We start from the raw sequence: 21,245 nt of genomic DNA, 5'->3' as shown, positions 1-21,245 counted from the left end.
TCGGGTTCATCTTGATCCCCTTCAAGAAGAAGACCATATCGAACAAGAGGTCTAGAAGTCCTCTCGAATCTTCTAGGTTCAGGCGTGTCCAGTAATGGTTCCTGAGGCGTAGGATCGTTATTTTGTATTTCGGGTTCTTCTCGAACTTCTTCGAGTTCCATCATCTCGCCTTTATTATCCAATAAGAACTCCTTCTCCAAGAAGGTGGCATTCCTAGAAACAAACACCTTTGTTTCAGCAGGATAATAGAAATAATATCCGATTGAATTCTTCGGATACCCTACAAAATAACATAAGCTGGATCGACTATCCAACTTATCTCCCACTGTCTGCTTCACGTAAGCAGGACATCCCCAAATCCTTAAGTATGAATACTTAGGAGCTTTGCCATTCCATAACTCGTATGGTGTTTTGTCCACTGCTTTAGTGTGGACGTTGTTCAACAACAATACCGCCGTTTCAAGCGCATAGCCCCAAAACGAAGGTGGAAGCTCAGTGAAGCTCATCATGGATCGAACCATGTCCAACAAAGTTCGATTACGACGCTCCGATACACCATTAAGCTGTGGTGTCATAGGAGGAGTCCACTGAGAGAGAATCCCATTCTCTTTTAGATAGTCCAAAAAATCGGTACTTAAGTATTCTCCACCTCGATCCGATCGAAGTGCTTTAATACTTTTACCTAGCTTATTTTCTACTTCAGCCTTGAATTCTTTGAACTTTTCAAATGCTTCATACTTATATTTCATTAAATATAAATACCCATACATTGAATAATCATCAGTAAAGGTAATGAAGTAGGTGTGGCCATGTTGAGTCCCAACTCTAAATGGACCACAAACATCTGTATGGATCAAATCCAACAGATTTTGACTACGCTCAGGTTTCCCCTTAAAAGGAGATTTAGTCATTTTCCCTTTTAGGCAGGATTCACAAGTAGGTAGAGAGTTAATATCAGACATATCAAACATGCCCTCTCCCACTAGCTTGTTCATCCTCCTTGAGGAAATATGACCTAGTCTAGCTTGCCAAAGGTTTGCCGGGTTTTGACTATCGATTTTCCTTTTGTTTGTTGTCGCCGGTTTATCAACATAATTTATTGGAACGTCTTTTAGTTTTAAGTTGTATAGATCGTTTTCAAGTTGTCCATTTCCAATCAAACATTCATTCTTGTAAATATTGCAAATCCCATTCACAAAATTGCAAGAATAACCATCTCTATCTAGCATAGAAACAGAAATAATGTTTTTAATTAAATCCGGAACAAATAAAACATCTCTTAAAAATAACTTAAAACCGTTCTGCAAAATTAAACAAACATCTCCAATGGCTGTAGCTTCAACTCTGGAACCATTCCCGAGCCTCAGCTGGGTCTCACCCATTCTAAGCCTGCGACTTCTTGTCATCACCTGCAAATCATTGCAAATGTGAGATCCACATCCGATATCCAATACCCAAGAAGTAGTATTAAGTGAAATGTTTATTTCAATATAGAACATACCCTTTGCAGTTCCCAACTGCTCTAGATATTTCTTGCAGTTGCGCTTCCAATGACCGGGCTTCTTGCAGTAATGGCAAACATCCTTGGATTTTCCATTGTTTGAAGCCTTTGTCTTGTGCTTTTTCTCGGGTTCGACTTTCTTGGGTGGGGCAGAACGTTTCTTACCCTTCGTACTTGGCCCCTTCTTAGCAGAAGATGAGGAGCCCACCAAGAAAGCTGGTTTATCCTTCTTTAGTGTGGATTCATATGTCACAAGCATATTGACCATCTCTTCAAGGGTGGCCTCTATCTTGTTCATATTAAAATTTACCACAAATCCGTCAAACGAAGAAGGAAGAGACAGAAGCAGTAAATCCACGTTGAGTTCATGCTCCAACACCAAATCAAGAGTTGCTAACTTCTGTATGAGCCAAATCACTCGTACCCCATGATCACGGACCGAAGTCCCTTCACGCATGCGACACGTCATTAGCTCCTTAACAGTAGCGAACCTTTCAGCCCTCGATTGAGCCCCAAAAAGTTCCTTGAGTTGAGCGTGAATGTCAGCAGCATTCACGGTGTCCTCAAATCGCCTCTGGAGTTCATCAGACATCGAGGCTTGCATATAGCATTTGGTCTTGATGTCATGGTCCCACCATGCATCAAGTTTGGCCAATTCCTCCGGACTTACGTCAGCTGGTGCTTCCTTCGGAGGTGATTTCTCTAACACGTAGAGCATCTTCTCCGAAGTCAAGACAATCTTCAACTTCCGGAAACCATTCCGTATAGTTTGCGCCAGTCAACTTGTTTTGTTCGAGGATCGAGAATAATGGATTACGCGAATTCATTGTATGAAATACTGAAAAGAAAAACAGACATATATCAATGATTGTTTAAGCAATTTTACTAAGACATAAAATAGGCGAATTTAATTTTATGAATCTCACTCCCACTATTTTAACGATTTCACTACCCTCTAGTGAAAACGGGAAACTTTTTCCTTAGTGAGAACATGGAGTCCAATTGACAAACTTATGGTCCCGAATAATATCAGCCAACCATAATTCTCAAAAGGTAGAGCCCAATTGCTTCCAAAGCAACCCCCATGTATTTACCTCATGTCCAATAAGGGCCCAATAATATGACGCCGTTTATAGTGACATGTCAAGATGACCCATCAATATTAAGTTGTGATGGACGGTCGCCATGTGGATCCCCAATAATATGAGCCGATCCCATGGGAGTTCCACCCAACTTACAACATGTGTCGATCCAATGTACAGCTTTCCGATGGACGGGCCCCCCCAATAATATGAGCCGGACCGTATCCGCGGGTAGCATCACATACATTGACCGTTGATGGAAGGTAGGAACATTTAAACAAATTTAAAATTTCCTTTATTTATCTTGATATCAATTTTAAATCATATTTAAAATGAGGGATTTTTAATTATGAAAATTTGTCTCATCATTTTTCAATTTATTGTATGCTTGCCGGATTCATACAATTATGTCTAAAACATGCATACAATCATAATATCATATATTATATATAGGATGATCGATTCCATTTCTAATTGACTCGTGGTTGCCAATCACGAGTCTTAGTCCAATCCTAGGTAATATGCAGTATGCAATGCAATCCTATTACATTAGCTTCCAATTTACATTTCTTCGTCTTTATTGTCTGCTGGGCCCACCATCTTCAAATCTTGATCTCCCACTAAATCTAATGTATTTACAATAAATAGTAATGACAAGTAGGGGATACATTTTAGGGGTGGGAACGGGCCATAAACCAAGCCCACTTTTATTACATATGACATTCATATTGGGCCATAAACCAGGCCCATTAATAAAACCAACAACAATAAAACAAATGTAAATTCCTAACATACACCTACAAAATTGGTCATGGAAATCGATCATCCTTATCCAATAACATTTAATTCAAAATTAATTTATTGGATATCATGCATATGGCAATTTAAATTTAAACCGGATAAAATCATATTTTATATATAAAATCATATTTTACATATAAAATCATATTTTACCTTTTATTAAATAAAATCATATTTTATCTACAGAATCTAATTTTATAGATAAAATCATATTTTACTTAATATATACATAAGATGAAATCTTATCATCAATTGTACCAAAAATAATTGATTTTAAAATTCAATTTAAGGATAAAATATTAAAATTTTCCAAAAATTCAAATTTATCCAAAAATCAATTTTAAAATTTTCGGACTCGAACAATTCGATCCGATGCCTCGTGAACCAATCAAAAACAATTTTTGACCGGACCAAAAATAAAATTTTAACACATTAAAATTAATTTAAATAAAAAAAATAATTTTTCCCGCGGGCGCCCGGGACACTCCCGGGCCGGCCCGCACCGTGGGCGCGGGCCGGGGCAGCCCGGCTGCCCCTTTAGGGCAGCGACAATCGCTGCCCTGGCGGCGCCGTGCGCTGCCCGGGGCGGTGCCGAGCGTCGCCCCTGGGCGGCGACGTGCGCCGCGGTGGGCGGCGCGGTGCGCCCCCTTTGGACGGCGCCGTGCGCCGCCCGGGGCAGCGACCGTCGCTGCCCCACCGGGCAGCGATCCAATCGCTGCCCGGGTTTTGCCCGAAAAAAAAATTTTTTTATTTAAAATATTTATTTTGTTTTTAAAAACCAAGACTCAAAAATTTTTGTACAATCGATTAATTTAATCGTTTGATCTGAGCAACCTGGCTCTGATACCACTGTTGGGTAACTGGCGTTCAGATCAATCACGATTGATACCCGGTGCAGCGGAAGTTTAAAATTTTTAGTATGGAACAATTCCATAGTGTGAGTATCAACCATACGATTAAATTATTTGTGTGTGTAAAATTAAATAACTATTATTAAATTTTACCTTCAATCTCGAAGCGAGATTATTGGACACCACACAGATTTCTCTGCGCTTCTTGTATCTCCCTGGAACTGATGAACAAGCTTTCCTTCAATCAGGTCCACGAATGGAGGTTTAATCCCTCTGATAGATTGCACTAGAAAATCTATCAGAAGTTTTCTGCGAAGAGAATAACGAATTTGATTCGCTAATCCTGTCTGCAATTCAAAATCACAGACCGGAAAATCTCTGACAGAGAGAGGGAGGGGCGGCCGAATTTCTAGAGAGAGCTAGGGTTTTTTTCGAAAACTGTCTCTCAAAATTATGACCAACTGTGTGTAATTTCTGTACTGCAATAACTTATTTATAATGCAGACCACTAACACCTTAGGGCCCATTAGTCATAAGTTGAGGCCCGACAAGCAAAGCCCGCATGTTCAGAAATTAATATAAAATTCATCGTGACTCCGATTGATAAAACCGATTTTACCAATGTGCACAGAAACCATTTCTGCACATTTTAAAGTCAAGATAAATTTTCCTGAATCCGAATTCAGTGGTTTCCAAAAATGTACATCCCTATGTCATTTTAGGAAAATCCTACTCCCTTACTCTTATTTAAGAAGTCCAACTTCTTTATTCATTAAATTTAACTCTTTAAATTTAACTATCTCAACGGGGATTAAAACTCCATTACACTGTGTGACCCTCAATGGTTCAGGGATACAGCTAGCCGTGGGCTCACAACTCCTTGTGACTCGGAACAACGATTTCCGACTTGCCCAACGAATCATGGTAAAGCGCCTAGCAACATCGCCCCATGATTCCCTAGGTATCACTGATAGTGCCTACAAGAACCAGTAGATTTTGGTTAGCGTACAGTACGGTCCCTTCATCCATATATCCCGATCGAATCAACAACCATTGGTATATCGAGAGTCGCTCAAGATTCGATAACTATGCAATACATCTTGAAGATCAAATTAGTGACATCGCATGTGCTACTAAGAAACCATTTCTTAAATCACATCAAGTACTCTGGCCAGAGATTCGTCACACTAATATCTCCTCAGATCGCATAGGATATCCACACTCGCAAGTATGTGGTGAATCCTTGACAACAATGCATCGACTCCTATATGTGTTGTAACTGTACCCAATCCCGACACCTGATGACCCCCATAGAGTCGGTAAACGAGTCAAAGCACAGTACTAGCATATAGAGTCTCCATGATGTTTCAAGTAGTAAGGACTAATGGTGTACAACCAAAACCGCGGACTTTATCCACTCGATAAGTGATAACCACTTGGAAAAGTCCGGATAGGGTAGTTCGATTATTCATCCTATGAATATCCATTTGCATGCTTCGAACATCTCCATGTTCCCTACCAATGAAACGTGGTACTCCGCATCGCAAATGCTAGTCTCAAACTCGAGCGATCCTTATCCTTATTATCGGACGGCTCAATCGACTAGGAACAGTTTAGAATATACAGTGACTATAAGATGTATTTCATGATAGACATCCCCATGTTCTACCACATCTTACATACACTATAGTATATTCAAGGTCTTTATCAAAACAACAATAGTATATCATAATATAACAATATGAAGAAAGATAAAGTCATTGCCATTAATAAAAGTGTAAATTACATTAAACAAAAGATCGTTTGTACAAAGAGTCATCAAAGCCCATAGCCACAAGTTGGCTCACTGGGCACCCACTCTTTCAACTATAACAGTCTTCGGTAGAATGTCCTTTGTCTTTGTGAAAGTGGCAATACTTGTCAGATTTCAGTCGCTTTGGGTTGTCTTTCATTGGCCTCGGAGGTTGCAGCAAACCTTGCTTTTCCGCAACCACCAATATATCAGCCAAGCGCGCATTTAGGGGTACCTGCTGAAGACGAGGGCCTTGGAATCCTCGTTTCTCTTCTTTTCGGCCTTCTCTTGGTTTTTCTTCTTCTCTTTTTATTTTCCCTAAATAGCGTGGTTCAATAGTCTCCTCAATGCGTATATACTTCTCGGCTCTTTCCAGTAATTCTTCCAAGGTGCTTGGGGGTTTTCCCGCTATGGATTCCTTAAACTTCCAATGACGGAGGTTTTGTTGCATAATTCCTGCCAAGAGATCATGATTGACATGCGGGACTTCGTGAACAGCCTGAGTAAAACGTTGCACATACTCTCTCAAGCTCTCTCCTTCTTTTTTCACAACCGAGAACAGGTATGATGCAGTCTTAGGGTATTTTCGATTAATGGAGAACTGATGAAGAAAACGCTGAGTATGTTGTTCCAGGCTTGCAATGCTTCCTGCTGGGAGTTTTGAACCATGCCAGTGCGCGATTAGTCAGCGTAGTCCAGAAGATTTTGCAGTACGCGGCATCACTGAAGTCATATAGATCGGCTTTTGCATAAAACCTATCGAGATGATCCTGAGGATCTCCTAAACCATCGTACTCTGGCAGACTTGCTATTTTCACTCCAGCTGTTAGTACCTCAGCTAAGATAGCAGTAGTGAATGGGCTACGCCGGGCTGGTAAGATTGCTAGAGCACTTTCTCCTCTATCCTCAGTCCGAATTCCGGGGCGCACGGGCCCGTGGCTATTTACCTCCTCCTCATGGACCACTGTTTCCCTTCTTGCACTGGGGTTTGGTACCCTGTTCGTTCCAACTTCTTCTTCTAGTGTGCGTCTCCTTTCTTGGTGTTGAGGAGGAGGCAATTCACCATTTACATTTGGATTGTTTCCCAAGTTATGATGTTGCGTTGCCAAAAAATGTGTCATGGCCTCCGCGACCGCACGTGAGGCAGCTTCCTCCAACATGGATTTCAAGGCATTTGGGGTGATCAGAAACTCCTCTTGCGGCGGGTGGTTAGGAGGCGGGAGCTCCCGTCCACCTTCAGTGTTACGGGTGGCATGTGATCGCGTTTGCATCTCTAGTGGATAGGTGGCTTTCCCACAGACGGCGCCAATCTGATGCGGGCGAAATAATTATGTCCCTATTCAGCAAATAAAATAGGAAGTCGTACGTCCTCCTGATCTCCTGCTTCTTCGGTCACCTACAGATGGGAACGATCTCCTGATCTCCTACTCCTTCGGTCACTTGAAGAAGTTGCACGTCTTCATTTTGGGCTGTCACCTGATTCACGAACACACGTTAGAGGCGCCGGGTCACCTCCATACAAAACAGGAGAGCAGAGAGCTTTTTTAACCTAAAGAGTCACTTACCTTGAAATGAAGAGATTCACTCCTATTTATAGGTAAAATTGAGCTAAATTGCACACTAACCTTCCTAGGCTCAAAAAATGCAATTTAATCACCCAGGACGACAAAATTAAGAATTAGTCCTTTAAAAATATTATTCTCGCAAATCGACCCACTCTATTAATTTATATATAAAAAGTATATTAAAAAATATACTTATACCCATCAAATGGAAACAAAATCTACAGATGGGAGCCGAAAGATTTATGTAGAGAAATAAAATTTAAATGAAATAAGTCTCTTTGTTTATGGAAATATTTGTTACTTAATTCCAAGGCATATGGATTTAAGGTTTGATCCAAATTAATGTTATGTAAACATCCCATTATTTGGTTTATGAAGAAGGAACGCCTTGTGTCATATAAATAATATGGGAATGGTAATGTCTTTGATCATCCATTACCTACTTAGTTTTTGAGATAATTTGGGTTTAACTCTGACCAAATATAAGTTTTCAACATATTTTAGTTATCTTATTTGATTGCATTAGATTTATTTTCAGAACATGTATTAAGTTATACATCAAGGTGTCGCCGCTTTTTTTGGTTACACACGCAACGCGTGTGCTACGCTTGCTAGTTATATTATAATGTCCTAGGTTAATTGGGACACAAAAAGAATAACAGAATTAAAAATATATAATATCCGATTAAATTTTAAAATTTGAAACACAATAATTAACTAATTTTTTAAGATGATAATTTTTTTTATCAAATTTCAATTTTTTAAAAAAAAAATTGACATATTATCATTTATAATATTTATGGATATTTTTTCAAGAAAACTATTGATAATTGAAATTCAAAATTGTCCGATCAATTTCAAATTTTAAATAAAAAATTATCAATATTATATAGAACATCAATTAACATGATTTCTTTTTTTTAGTAATTTCATTTTGGTGGAAAATTATTATATTTAGTAAAAATTATATAGATATCCAAATTGATTTTCAAGAGTAGAACCAAACCCTTAAAGGAGGAACGAAAGAAGGGATCTGCAATTTCTATATAATGTCAAGCTTTAATTTTGAGTTAAAAACTTATATTGTCTTGTGATAAAGCATATATAAAGGAAGTGGCACTCTACCATACCTTTGATCTAATTTGGCACAACAACAAAACCAAATGACCAATATTTTTACCGGTATTTTTCACAACAAAATTATAAAATGTGTAAAAGATAAATTACTGCACTTAACTACAATAAATCATCCAACTTCAATAATTATTCTAGCTGATTGTCGCCATTAGTGTAACTAATTTCAACATATCTTATGAAAAAAAATCAACCACTATTAAAATAAACAAAAAAAATGCTAGATGTACACCTTGATTTACACTCTTACTTAAATTTTTCCTCATTTAAAATACCAATGATAAAAAATAAATATCTAATTATTAATCAAAAAAAACATTAATAAAAAATGGTGTAAACCAAGATACACATATAGCGTTAGTCAACAAAAAATTATCCATACACTTTTCTACTTGAGTCCACGCATATTACATGCCAAAAAACTATCTCCTAAGCACGCATTGCATGAACGAAACTGTTGTATATATTTAAATCTAACATAACATCCGCATCATCCAAGTTTGTTAGTTTGAGGATACAATATTAAACCATCAAATTAATACACGATTTGATCTTTGTTCTAACTTCACATGTATCGATCGGTTCCACCAACCCCTTAAAGATTAATAAATAAATCAAACCTTAAAAATATGCATATATTAACAATTCAAGAACAATATCCAAACCAGCAAAAAAGGGCTTCAGACTTGTAAATTAATGCATTCATTTTCAACTTCTAGTTACAAACTTACAATTGAGTTACAATCATGAATTAACTATATATCTTGGACTGTATACCTCAGCTAATTATAATGAAACAATATTCTTGTTACAACTTTAGTTCTTTCCCCACGTCGTTATGCGATCGGAGCCAGACGCGTACTGAATAAAAAACTAGTCAAAAAAGCTAATCCTACAAAATTTTAGCGATACATTTCGACAGAAGGAAACTTGAATTCATCTGATATGAAGGGAATAGCCTCTGGTCTTTTCATCAAATCCTCATAAAAATCATACTCTGCCTCGTAGTCGTGTAGCGAAAGCTCGGCCTTTTGACTCGTATGGTAATGGTGTCTAGCTGAACAAGATTTCCCGAACCCAAAAACACTAACCTTGTCACAAGTCCCCACGGCAAGCATGATCGCTTGCATACCCGAAGAGTAGTGGAACTCGAGCGCATCGTGAGCCGACCCCCATTCGCCACAATCCTTCCCGGTTGTCTCCACGAACCGTTTCAACGAGTAATACTTCACGATCCTAGCACACAACATGTCGAATCTTGGATCGGTAACAACCAAAGGCGCCTTGTGAGAAGCATTGCACACCAAGAAATCGAAAAAGTGAACCGGTTGACATATATACATAACCGTAGGCACTTCCTCGCCGTAAGGATGGCAAAAACAATCCACCCTGCGCGCACACGAACTTAATATGTTGCTGTTAATGAAAGACACACTCGTTTTCGCCCCCACGTCGCGCTCATATCCCGCGATTCTCGCGTTGTTTAGCCGAATAACAATCTCATGACTATCGATCAGCTTACCATGATCACTACTCAACAGAATCCCACTGTTTCCCACCACAGCACAACTCTTGTATCTCTTTCTTGAATCTTTTACACCACTGTAGTACTCCTCAAAAGTAACTTTAGCATCATTAGCAGAATCCAACGTTGTATCCAAATCCAGCCTTCTGTTCCTCCACCAATCACTCAAATACCTCCTGAGATTTAACCACAGGCGATTGAACTCCGGGGACTGGACCTGCAGTGGAATCCCTCTAGAAGACTTGAGCCTCAAATCAATGCGGTGCCTTCCAAAAGAAAGGAAAGATCCCTTTTCGCCTCTGTTTCTGAAATTTGCATTCAACAAATCATCGACTTCTTGCTTTACACGAGCCTCCGCTATTTCGACAGCAGCATATTTCAAAAGCGTTTCGTTAAAGACTGGTTTTTGAGGGGTTCTAGCAGGTGGGATTTCATATTTCTGCTGAAAGCTGGCTCCGCCGCCATTGAAATGGAGCAGTGCCCGGATGGTGAGAGTGGCGGCCACCACTATCAGCAGCAGAGTGATGTACAGAGACCGGAATCCGGTCTTAACTGAGCTGTACATTAATGGGTCGTTGAAAAACTACCGACAATTTAAAGAACAAAATCAATCTCAAATTTCTTTACAGATAATTATGTGCAAGAATTTGGAGGATATGAGAAGGGTCTTGTTCTGATTCATGTTGGATATATGGATTTAAAGAAGAATAGAAACAAATGTGCATTGGATTTGGATACGAGCTGTAGAAATTTGGATTATTGAAAGTGAAACAGCGAAGGGATCTGGTGCAAATGTATATTGGTGGAGTGGGATCCGAGGTCTATAGGGACATTCAGAAACTACAATGAACATGGGAAAGATTAGCTAGAAATTAAGTTTATGATATTAATTACGCTACTAATTAATGTTGTTAGGGGTTAATTACTGTGTTTTGGCGTGTGATCTTGATTTTTCCAACTGATTTCTGTTGGTTCGGCGCAGAAGAATTTGTGTTTTAAAATATTTATTTAATAATTGTAATTTATAGGTTTGTTTAGGACAACTTGTATCTGGTGGAATCTATTTGGAATCTACACTATTTTTCAATATTCATTCATTTTCTGACCAGGCCAGACTAAAACAGAAACAACATTTTCGGCTTTCTCAACGTGTATGTGACATGCCTTGACAAGGAAAAGGATTAATTTGGACCCAAAAAAAAAAAGGTGAATAATTGTGATTTAGCATGGCACCAAAAGTGATCATATAGAACTAAGTGATTAGTCCAAGAGTGGAATCGAAACGTAACTCTTGTGCTGACGAATATATAACTCAAGTAATATTAGAATTCTTAACTCATCGCATGGATATTGGAAAGATGCATAGACTCATAAGGTAGCAATCTCTAATGTTAACGCCTCCTTAATGTACATATTGGTCCATTTGTTGCTCATTTATCCAAGACCGTTTTGTGAAAGAAAAAACTGAACTGCAGTTAGAAATGTGAGAAAAAAAATGAAGATCTGTATGGTTATTTTGCGAGGGACTAAAACAATTTCGACCCCAAATAATAGCTAGAAAAAGTAATGACCTCTTTGTTGGACATATATTTTGGTTGGTGTTGAAAAATATATTATTATTATTATTATGTTAAATATTGAATATTGAATGTTGAATGTTGAATATTGAGTTGTAAAATGTGAAAAATTAGTGTGTGATGATGTAGATAATGATGTATTAATTTTTGGACTAATCTCAAATGTAGATCTATAAATAGGTCTTCATTTGTGATGAAAAATACACAATTGAGTTGAGAGAAAAATATTATAAAGTGTAGAGTTTGATATATTTTGAGTTTTGGAGTATTTACTTTTTACCGTAAATTTTTACTTTTTCACAACACGTTATCAGCACGATCGCTCGAAGGTTCTCTATAATTTTCGACGCTCCAAAATATAAGAAGAAGTCAAAAATAATCAACAAGTAAGAATATTCATTTTTACTGTTTATATATTTTTATTGTGTATAATATCATGTTATGAATTTCAAAAACTTGTTATAAATCCTGGGAGGATGTTAAGACGACATCCCACACTCCCGGTAAGGGATACGACAAGTATAAAAGCCTCTAAGGTTTTTAAACAATACAATTATATTTGTATAATTTCATGTTATTATATAAAAGGCTGTCTATGACACCGATCTTATAATAATGTCATATGATATACTATACCTGACTTTATACTAACTATATTAGTATAATTTTATAATATTATATAAAAGAATGTCTACGACACCGACCTTATAATAATATGATATGATATACATAATTATTTAATTATGATTATCATTATATGCATTGCATCATTATCACAAATTTTTATTCAACACATACTCGATTTTTTTCTTACCCCCAACGGTCACAAACGGATAGTTTTTGCCCTATAAATATATTCACTCAAACTCATTTTCAATCACACCAAATTCACTCTTTCTCTCAAAATAATTTCTCCTCGGTTTTTTTCGAAAAAGAAGAAGATGGAGTTTTTGACCTTTCTAAGACTATTTTTCATAACGACTATGATCATCATGCTCACGAGTTTTGTACTCACCGGCGATTTTCCACCATAGATTTTTTATCTATTTATATACGCACTTGTAATTTTCGTCCTTCCATTATTTTGTATTATCATACTAATAGAAATTAACTAATAAAATGCATTGTTATTTTTCTAGTACCACCATGTCAAACTTGGCAAAGCTTGAATTCGTTGCACTCGATATCACTGAAAAAAATTATATGTCATGGACTCTTGATGTTGAGATGCATCTTGAGTCATTGGGTCTAACTGAAACCATCAAAGAAAATAATTTATCAACCTCACAAGATAAAGCAAAAGCTATGATTTTCTTACGTCGACATCTTGATGAAGGGTTGAAATGTGAGTATCTCACAGAAAAAGACCCAATGATTTTATGAAAAGGCTTGAAAGAAAGATTTGAGCATATAAGGGAAGTGATACTTCCGACCGCCCGTGATGAATGAAATATGTTGAGATTCCAAGACTTTAAAAAAGTCAGTGATTATAATTTTGCGATGTATCGAATAGTCTCTCAATTGAAATTCTGTGGACTTGAAGTCACAGAGATGGAAATGCTTGAGAAAACATTTTCCACTTTTCACGCATCAAATATAACTCTACAGCAACAGTATAGAGTGCGTGGATTTTTGAGATATTCTGAACTCATCGCATGTCTTCTTGTGGCGGAAAAGAACAACGAATTGTTAGTAAGAAATCATCAATCCCGACCCACTGGATCAACGGCATTTCCAGAAGCAAATGTCATAATTAAAAATGAAAACCAAAATCAAAGGCATAGACCAGATTTTGGTCGTGGACGAGGTCGAGTACGTGGGCGTGGACGTGGACGCAAAAATGATCGCGGTCGTGGTCGCGGCCGTGGATATGAAAATAATCGAGAGAGTTTTTTCAATAACTCATCTCAAAAGAACGTCACGAATCACCCACCAAAAAGGCAGCATGAAAGCATGAGTGAAAATGAAAATCACTCAAAAAGACATGAGAGTGTTTGTTATAGATGTGGTACTCCAGGACATTGGTCACATATTTATCGAACCCCTGAGCACCTATGTAAGCTCTATAAAGAATCGACAAAGGGAAAAGAAAAAGAGACCAATTTTGTTGAAAACAGTAACCATTTAATTGGTTCAACTAGTTTCAATGCTGCAGATTTTTTGAATGCTTTCGAAGACATTGATTAAAAGATTGGTGGGACTAGATTGTAACAAATTTGTATTTTTCATGTATTTTTGTATTATAAAGCATGTTATATTTTGCATTTGTATTGTACTTAATTTTTCTTTATTGCATTTTTGTGAAGTTTGATATGGAAAATGCTATGAGCAAACATGGAAATAATATCATGAAAATTTGCATACCGGATAGTGGTACAACGCACACTATTCTGCGAGATGAAAGATATTTCTTGGAAATAAAACCAACAAAAACAATGGTGAATACAATATCAGGTCTTGTAGACTTGATTGAAGGTTGTGAAAAAGCACATTTTTTGTTACCTAATGGAACAAAATTTTTGATAAATGATGCTTTATATTCACCAAAATCAAAAAGAAATTTTTTGAGTTTTAATGACATATATTCTCATGGATATATTACTGAGACAATAACTGATGGAAATCAGAAATATATGTATCTTACCACATATAAATCAGGAAATAAATATGTGGTTGAAAAATTATCAATGCTCCCTACTGGATTGCATTATACACATATAAGGCCAATCGAATCAAATATGATGGTTAATAGTTCTTCAATATTAACCAATTGGCATGATCGATTGAGACATCCTGGTTCAATAATGATGCGAAGAATTATTGAAAATACACATGGTCATCCATTGAAAGACCAGAAGATCTTTCAGAATAATAAGTTTTAATGTAAAGCATGTTCTCTTGGAAAACTTATTATAAGACCATCGCCAGCTAAAATCCAAACAGAATCACCCATATTTCTTGAACGTATTCAGGATGATATTTGTGGGCCAATTCATCCACCATGTGGACCATTTAGATATTTTATGGTATTGATCGATGCCTCCAGCAGATGGTCACATTATGCTTATTGTCAACTCGGAATGTGGCATTTGCAAGATTAATGGCTCAAATAATAAAATTGCGGAATCAATTTCCCGATTATACAATCAAGAAAATAAGACTTGATAATGCTGGAGAATTTACTTCCCAAACTTTCAATGTGTGACGACCCGGTTCTTAATCTCTCAAATCATAAAATTAATCCAAGATCATGAATTAAAGATAAGCAATCAACAAGCATCTGAAGCTGCAAAGATTTTTTTTTTTTTTTTTTAGAGGGGGGGTGCGCTCGGGCGGCTCTTTTCAGCCGCTCGAGCTCCCACCCTCGGGTGTGAGCACCAAAGGGGTGCGCTCGAGCTGCTGTTTTCTGCAGCTCGGGCGCTGCCCTGGGCAGATTCTTGCCTAAGAATTGCAGCTCATTCTTGTTCTGAAAATTGTTTGCCAACTTGATTCTTTGCTACAAAAACATGCCCAAAATAAAGATAAAGTTCTAGACATGTTGAATCAAGTCCAAAAACACACATCACCATATTCTAAGAATTATTAACAAGGCAACAACATATACAATAACATCTCCATACCAAATTAATACATCTAGTTCCAATGTGATTACAAGATCAAGTATAATTCCATATTCAAGTGTACAATTTCAACTCTAACATAGGATCGACTTAAAAAGTAAAGTAGACAAGATTCAAGTCTACTATCTAAACAACATACTCTTGATCTTATTAAACAAGTGACAGCTACTCAACATCTATACCGGATCATCACGCTATTCTCTCATCCCTTGTTCACCAAGCTCGCTTTTGTCCGGTTCCACTCCCGCCTATTGCCATGACATATACAACACAACAATAGCCGGATAACTCCGGTGAGAAATATATTTCCCAGTAAAAGCAACTAAACTTTCATAGCAAAGAATATATCAAATTCATGATATAAAAGTAACTACAATGCATGTTTTAAAACAAGGTTCTCTAATTCATCGTTTGGGATCCCGAGAAGAAGATATCATAACTAACCACCGACTCTCCCGATCGAGGTGGGGCTATTTATCTTGCTTTTCTAGACTTTGAAGCCATTATATATGTAAATCAGACGCTAGGCTAAGTCAACCACCCAGGCCATACATATATAATCCCTCAAATCGTCTAATCAAACGTGTCCGTTCATTTCAAAATCAAAGAACGAGTCTTACAAGATGAATGCAACATATATCAACAAAATAGCATTCATTAAAATCAAGACTCATTCAACCATTCAAGTACAACATATAAAATCAAATAAGCAAATAAGTATGTGATTTAGGGAACTCGATACAAACCATCTCGAGTTATAATCCCATTCAACATAGTAGTCCACTTTTACCTTTCAAATGTGATGTTTCAAGGCAACTTCAAGCTATCCAAATCTGAACAATACAATCACAAGACTTGTATAAAAATCTGCTCAAGTTACAACTCATCTTCAAAGCAAAAATACCACAAACCTTCTTCTTTCTTCTACCGGTTCCAAAATTGGAATTCTCAAGTTGACGTGCCCTGTTTATGCACTGTAATCATAACATATAAACCAAAGAAATATCAGCTAACACTCAGCAACATCTCAGTCCAACAAACAATAGCAAAACAGCCTCAAATCATAAGTTCGGCGGAGTAACGGTACAAAATCGGTAACCGAAACTAATTTCTAACAACTATAGCAGCACATATCCATCAAACCAGCACATATATGTCAAAACTCAGCAATATCAGATGCTACTAATTTCTAATTGAAGCTTCTAAAGCATCACAATAGCATACAATCACCCTTCAAATAACTCTTCTTCAATACCACAAGATATAACACTTCAAACCTCAAACAAGAACCAACTAACTGATCTCTGCCATTTTCGAATTCTCAAACCATAATGAATCAAAAGAAAACTTACATCAAATCGAAGGTCTCATCTCGAGGATTCCAAAACACTTTTCGGAATCAAAATCGGATAACTGGATTAGAAGATACGGCGATTTGAAGATGAAGATAGACTTGAGTTCTCTTCTCTTCCTCTTTCTCGGTTCTTTCTCTAAGTTTTCTGATGAAATGTGATGTCCTACACATGATTGCTTATCAGAATCACAAGTGTCCAACAATTTTCCACTATTTGCACTTTGGCCCCTCAACTCTTCAAAATTTGCGATTCAGTCCTCAACTTCTCATTTCATTCAATTTCAATCCTAAATAATTTAAGAATATTAGAATTTAAATCAAAACTCAAAATATTCCCAAATTAAATATTTTCGAATTAAAATTAAATAATTTCGGGCGTTACAATTCTCCCCCACTAAGACACGATTTCGTCCTCGAAATCCCAAGTATGATCAGCACATAAGATATATCAGATAACAGAAAACTAAAGGAGAACTCACATCATTGAAACATCTCTGGAAATCGTTGTCGCATATCTAATTCCGTTTCCCAAGTTGATTCTTCAATACCATGACGACTTCACTGGACTTTCACAAGCGGAATAGTCTTCGTTCGAAGTTTCTTGTCCTTACGATCAAGAATCTGAATTGGCTTTTCAAAATAACTCAAAGTTTCGTCGAGTTCAGCCTCCTCAGCTTGAAGCACATGAGATTCATCAGCAAGGTATTTTCGAAGCATCGATACATGAAAGACATCATGTATTCCAGACAAGGATGGAGGCAAAGCTAATCGATAGGCAAGATTGCCTATTTTCTCAAGAATTTCATACGGACCGATATAACGTGGAGACAACTTCCCTCGCTTGCCAAATCGTACAGTGCCTCTGAACGGAGAAATCTTCAGAAATACACGATCCCCCTGTTCAAAAGACAAAGGTCGACGTCGAACATTGGCATACTTCGCTTGTCTGTCCTGAGCTGTCTTCATTCTTCTCTGAATAACTTTCACTTGTTCAGTCATATCTCGAATCATATCAGGTCCAATATCAGGTACCTCAGAAATATCATCCCAGTAAAGAGGATATCGACACCTTTTTCCATACAAAACTTCAAACGGAGCCATTTCAATACTCGATTGATAGCTGTTGTTGTACGAAAATTCACAAAGAGGTAGTGAATCTTGCCAACTAGTGCCAAAATCAAGCACCACAGCTCTCAACATGTCCTCCAACGTCTGAATGGTACGCATAGACTGTCCGTCTGTCTGTGGATGATAGGCTGTGCTCAAGTGTAACTGAGTACCCAAAGCACTCTGTAAACTGTGCCAGAAGTGTGACGTTAATCGAGGATCACGATCTGATACAATAGACTTCGGCACTCCATGCAATCTGACAACTTCTCGGACATAAAGCTCTGCCATCTGATCGTGTCTATATGTCATACGATAAGGTATAAAACACGCTGATTTCGTCAATCTATCGATAATCACCCAGATAGCATCACAACCTCTAGAAGATCGAGGTAACTTTGTCACGAAATCCATGGAAATATGATCCCATTTCCATTCAGGCACTGATAAACTCTGTAATAAACCAGACGATTTCTTCCTTTCAGACTTCACCTGTTGGCAATTAAGACATCGAGACACAAAATCAGTGATATCGGACTTCATTGGTTTCCACCAATATCGAGTCTTCAAATCGTTGTACATCTTCCTCCCACCAGGATGAATACTATAACGACTACAATGCGCCTCTTTCAGTAGTTGTTGTCGCACATCAAAAATATCAGGCACTACAAGGCGATTGTTAACATATAAAAGATCATCTCGAACCTGATATTCAGATACATGCCCTGATCGAACTTTCTCAATCGAATTCTGCACATTCTGATCAAGTCTCTGAGCATCTTTAATTCTCAAAAGTAACTCTGGTTCAACTTGAATTTGATAAAGTCGAAGAGGCTGACAATTCATGTCAAATACTAATCCAGAAAAACAACAGTCTTCAATCAAATGGGATACACCAATCGTTGATAAAGATAGAAAACATACCTTTCGACTCAATGCATCAGTAGCTGCATTGGATTTTCCCGGATAGTATTTAATTTCACAATCAAAATCTTTGAGCAAATCAAGCCATCTACGCTGTCACATATTCAGTTCTGACTGTGAAAATAAATATTTCAGACTCTTGTGATCAGAATAGATCTCAAACTGCTCTTCGTATAGATAATGTCGCCAAATCTTCAAAGCAAATATGATGGCGGCCAATTCAAGATCATGAATCGGATATCTGGTCTCGTGAGGCTTCAACTGTCTCGAGGCATAAGCAATCACATGCCCTCGCTGCATCAATACACATCCCAAACCTCGATCAGATGCATCACAATAAACAGTGAAACCACCAGTACCTGAAGGGATCGTCAAGACTGGTGCACTGGTCAGTCGCTTCTTCAACTCAATAAAATTGGATTCACAAGCTTCAGACCAGATAAAAGGAGCATTCTTCTGAGTTAACTGAGTAATCGGCTTCGCAATACTAGAAAAATCTTTAATAAAACGATGATAATACCCAGCCAAACCCATGAAACTACGAATTTCAGGAACAGATGTAGGTCTAGACCAATTGATCACAGCCTCGACTTTACCGGGATCAACAGATATACCATCCCCGAATATAATATGTCCAAGAAACACAACCTGTTTCAGCCAAAACTCACATTTCGACAGTTTAGCATACAGTTTCTTAGATCTCAGAGTCTTCAACACAGTTCTCAAATGCTCAGAATGATCAATCAGATTCTTCGAATATATCAAAATATCATCAATAAATATTATAACGAAGTCATCAAGATATTTCTGAAACACACGGTTCATCAAAGCCATAAACACTGCTGGAGCATTCGTCAGACCAAACGGCATAACTATAAATTCATAATGGCCATACCTGGTTCTGAAAGAAGTTTTCGGAATATCAGAATCTCTAACTCTCAGCTGATGGTACCCAGATCTCAAATCGATCTTGGAATACACAGAAGAACCCTGCAACTGGTCAAATAAATCATCAATACGAGGCAAAGGGTATTTGTTCTTTATCGTTGCCTTATTCAGTTGCCGGTAGTCGATGCACAATCTCATTGAACCGTCTTTCTTCCTGAAAAACAATACTGGAGCACCCCAAGGAGAAACACTGAGTCGAATGTATCCCTTGGCCAGTAAATCTTCCAACTGATCTTTCAACTCTTTCAATTCTACTGGTGCCATTCGATAAGGTGCTTTAGAAATCGGAGCAGTACCTGGCATCAGTTCTATGTTGAAATCAATCTCACGATACGGAGGTAGTCCTGGAATCTCATCAGGAAAAACATCCGCAAATTCACTAACCACTGGCAAATCAGCCAGGTTCGGGCTAGTTTTCAAAATATCAACTGTATATACAATAAATACCTCCACTCCTTTCTGCAAAAGTTGGGTCATAGATAATATAGAAATCAGAGGAATCTTAGCATGAGAACCCTTATCATAGAATTTCCATTCTCCAGCCATCTCAGGTCTGAATCTCATTATCTTCTGAAAACAGTCTACGGTAGCTCTGTACTTGTTTAGCATATCAATCACAATAATGCAGTCAAAATCAGACAAACCAAGCACAAAACAATCTATCTCTATCTCATTACCGTCATATTTTAACAAACAATTCTTAACTGTCTGAATAGATATAAGACCTCTCCCCAAAGGAGAAGAGACAGATACTACAACAGGTAATAATTCAACAGGCAAAGCATGTAAGGATGCAAATCGTGTAGAGATAAATGTATGGGATGCACCTGTATCTATCAATACATATGCGGGATAACCATAAAGAGAACAGTTACCTGCAATCACGTCATCTGGTGCTCCCTGTGCCTGTTCCTCCATCAGTGCAAAGACATGAGCATGTTGTCTCGATGACTGACTACCCGTCTGATTCCCTCCTGGCCTTGGCTGTTGTTGTGGATGTGATGGTTGGAAGGAATGAACAGAAGAGGCTTGCCTCGCAGGTTGAGCCACTGATCTGGATGACTCTGCACCTCGTGACTGTCCAGAACCTCTCTGAGGACACACCCTTGCAAAATGACCAGTTTGATGGCATATATGGCACCTCCCAGATACACCTCGGCACTGATCGGTTGGATGACCTCCACCGCAATTGTTACAAAACACTCCTGACTTCTGTTTCGTACCACTGGAACTCGAAGAACTGCTTCCTGACTTCTTAAACTGTTTCCCTTGAGCTTGCAAATATCCTTTCTTACCACTGCTACTGCCACCACCTTCAAATCGAGGAGGTTGTTGCGAGATTGGAGCTGAGGGTTGTGACTGTCTCGGAGGCTGAGCGATATACGAAGCTCCTCGTTGTTGTATCAAACCAGCTTCTGCTCCTTTGGCACTATTCATAGCATCAGCAAAATTATTCGGTCGCCT

The 21,245-nt window shown here is 37.8% G+C and overlaps 1 protein-coding gene across 1 annotated transcript; it reads right to left on the bottom strand.

Annotated features, from left to right (window-relative positions):
- Positions 1–9,411: 9,411 nt before the first annotated feature.
- On the bottom strand, positions 9,412–11,100 carry LOC140892667 (beta-1,6-galactosyltransferase GALT29A-like). The gene has a single exon (XM_073301614.1). The coding sequence runs from the start codon at positions 10,814–10,816 to the stop codon at positions 9,629–9,631; it is 1,188 nt and encodes a 395-aa protein (XP_073157715.1). The 5' UTR covers positions 10,817–11,100; the 3' UTR covers positions 9,412–9,628.
- Between the last annotated feature and the right edge of the window lie 10,145 nt (positions 11,101–21,245).

The sequence above is a fragment of the Henckelia pumila genome, chromosome 3 (genome assembly GCF_033568475.1).
Source record: "Henckelia pumila isolate YLH828 chromosome 3, ASM3356847v2, whole genome shotgun sequence".
Lineage (NCBI taxonomy): Eukaryota > Viridiplantae > Streptophyta > Magnoliopsida > Lamiales > Gesneriaceae > Henckelia > Henckelia pumila.
This window is presented reverse-complemented; position numbering and strand designations above follow the sequence as displayed.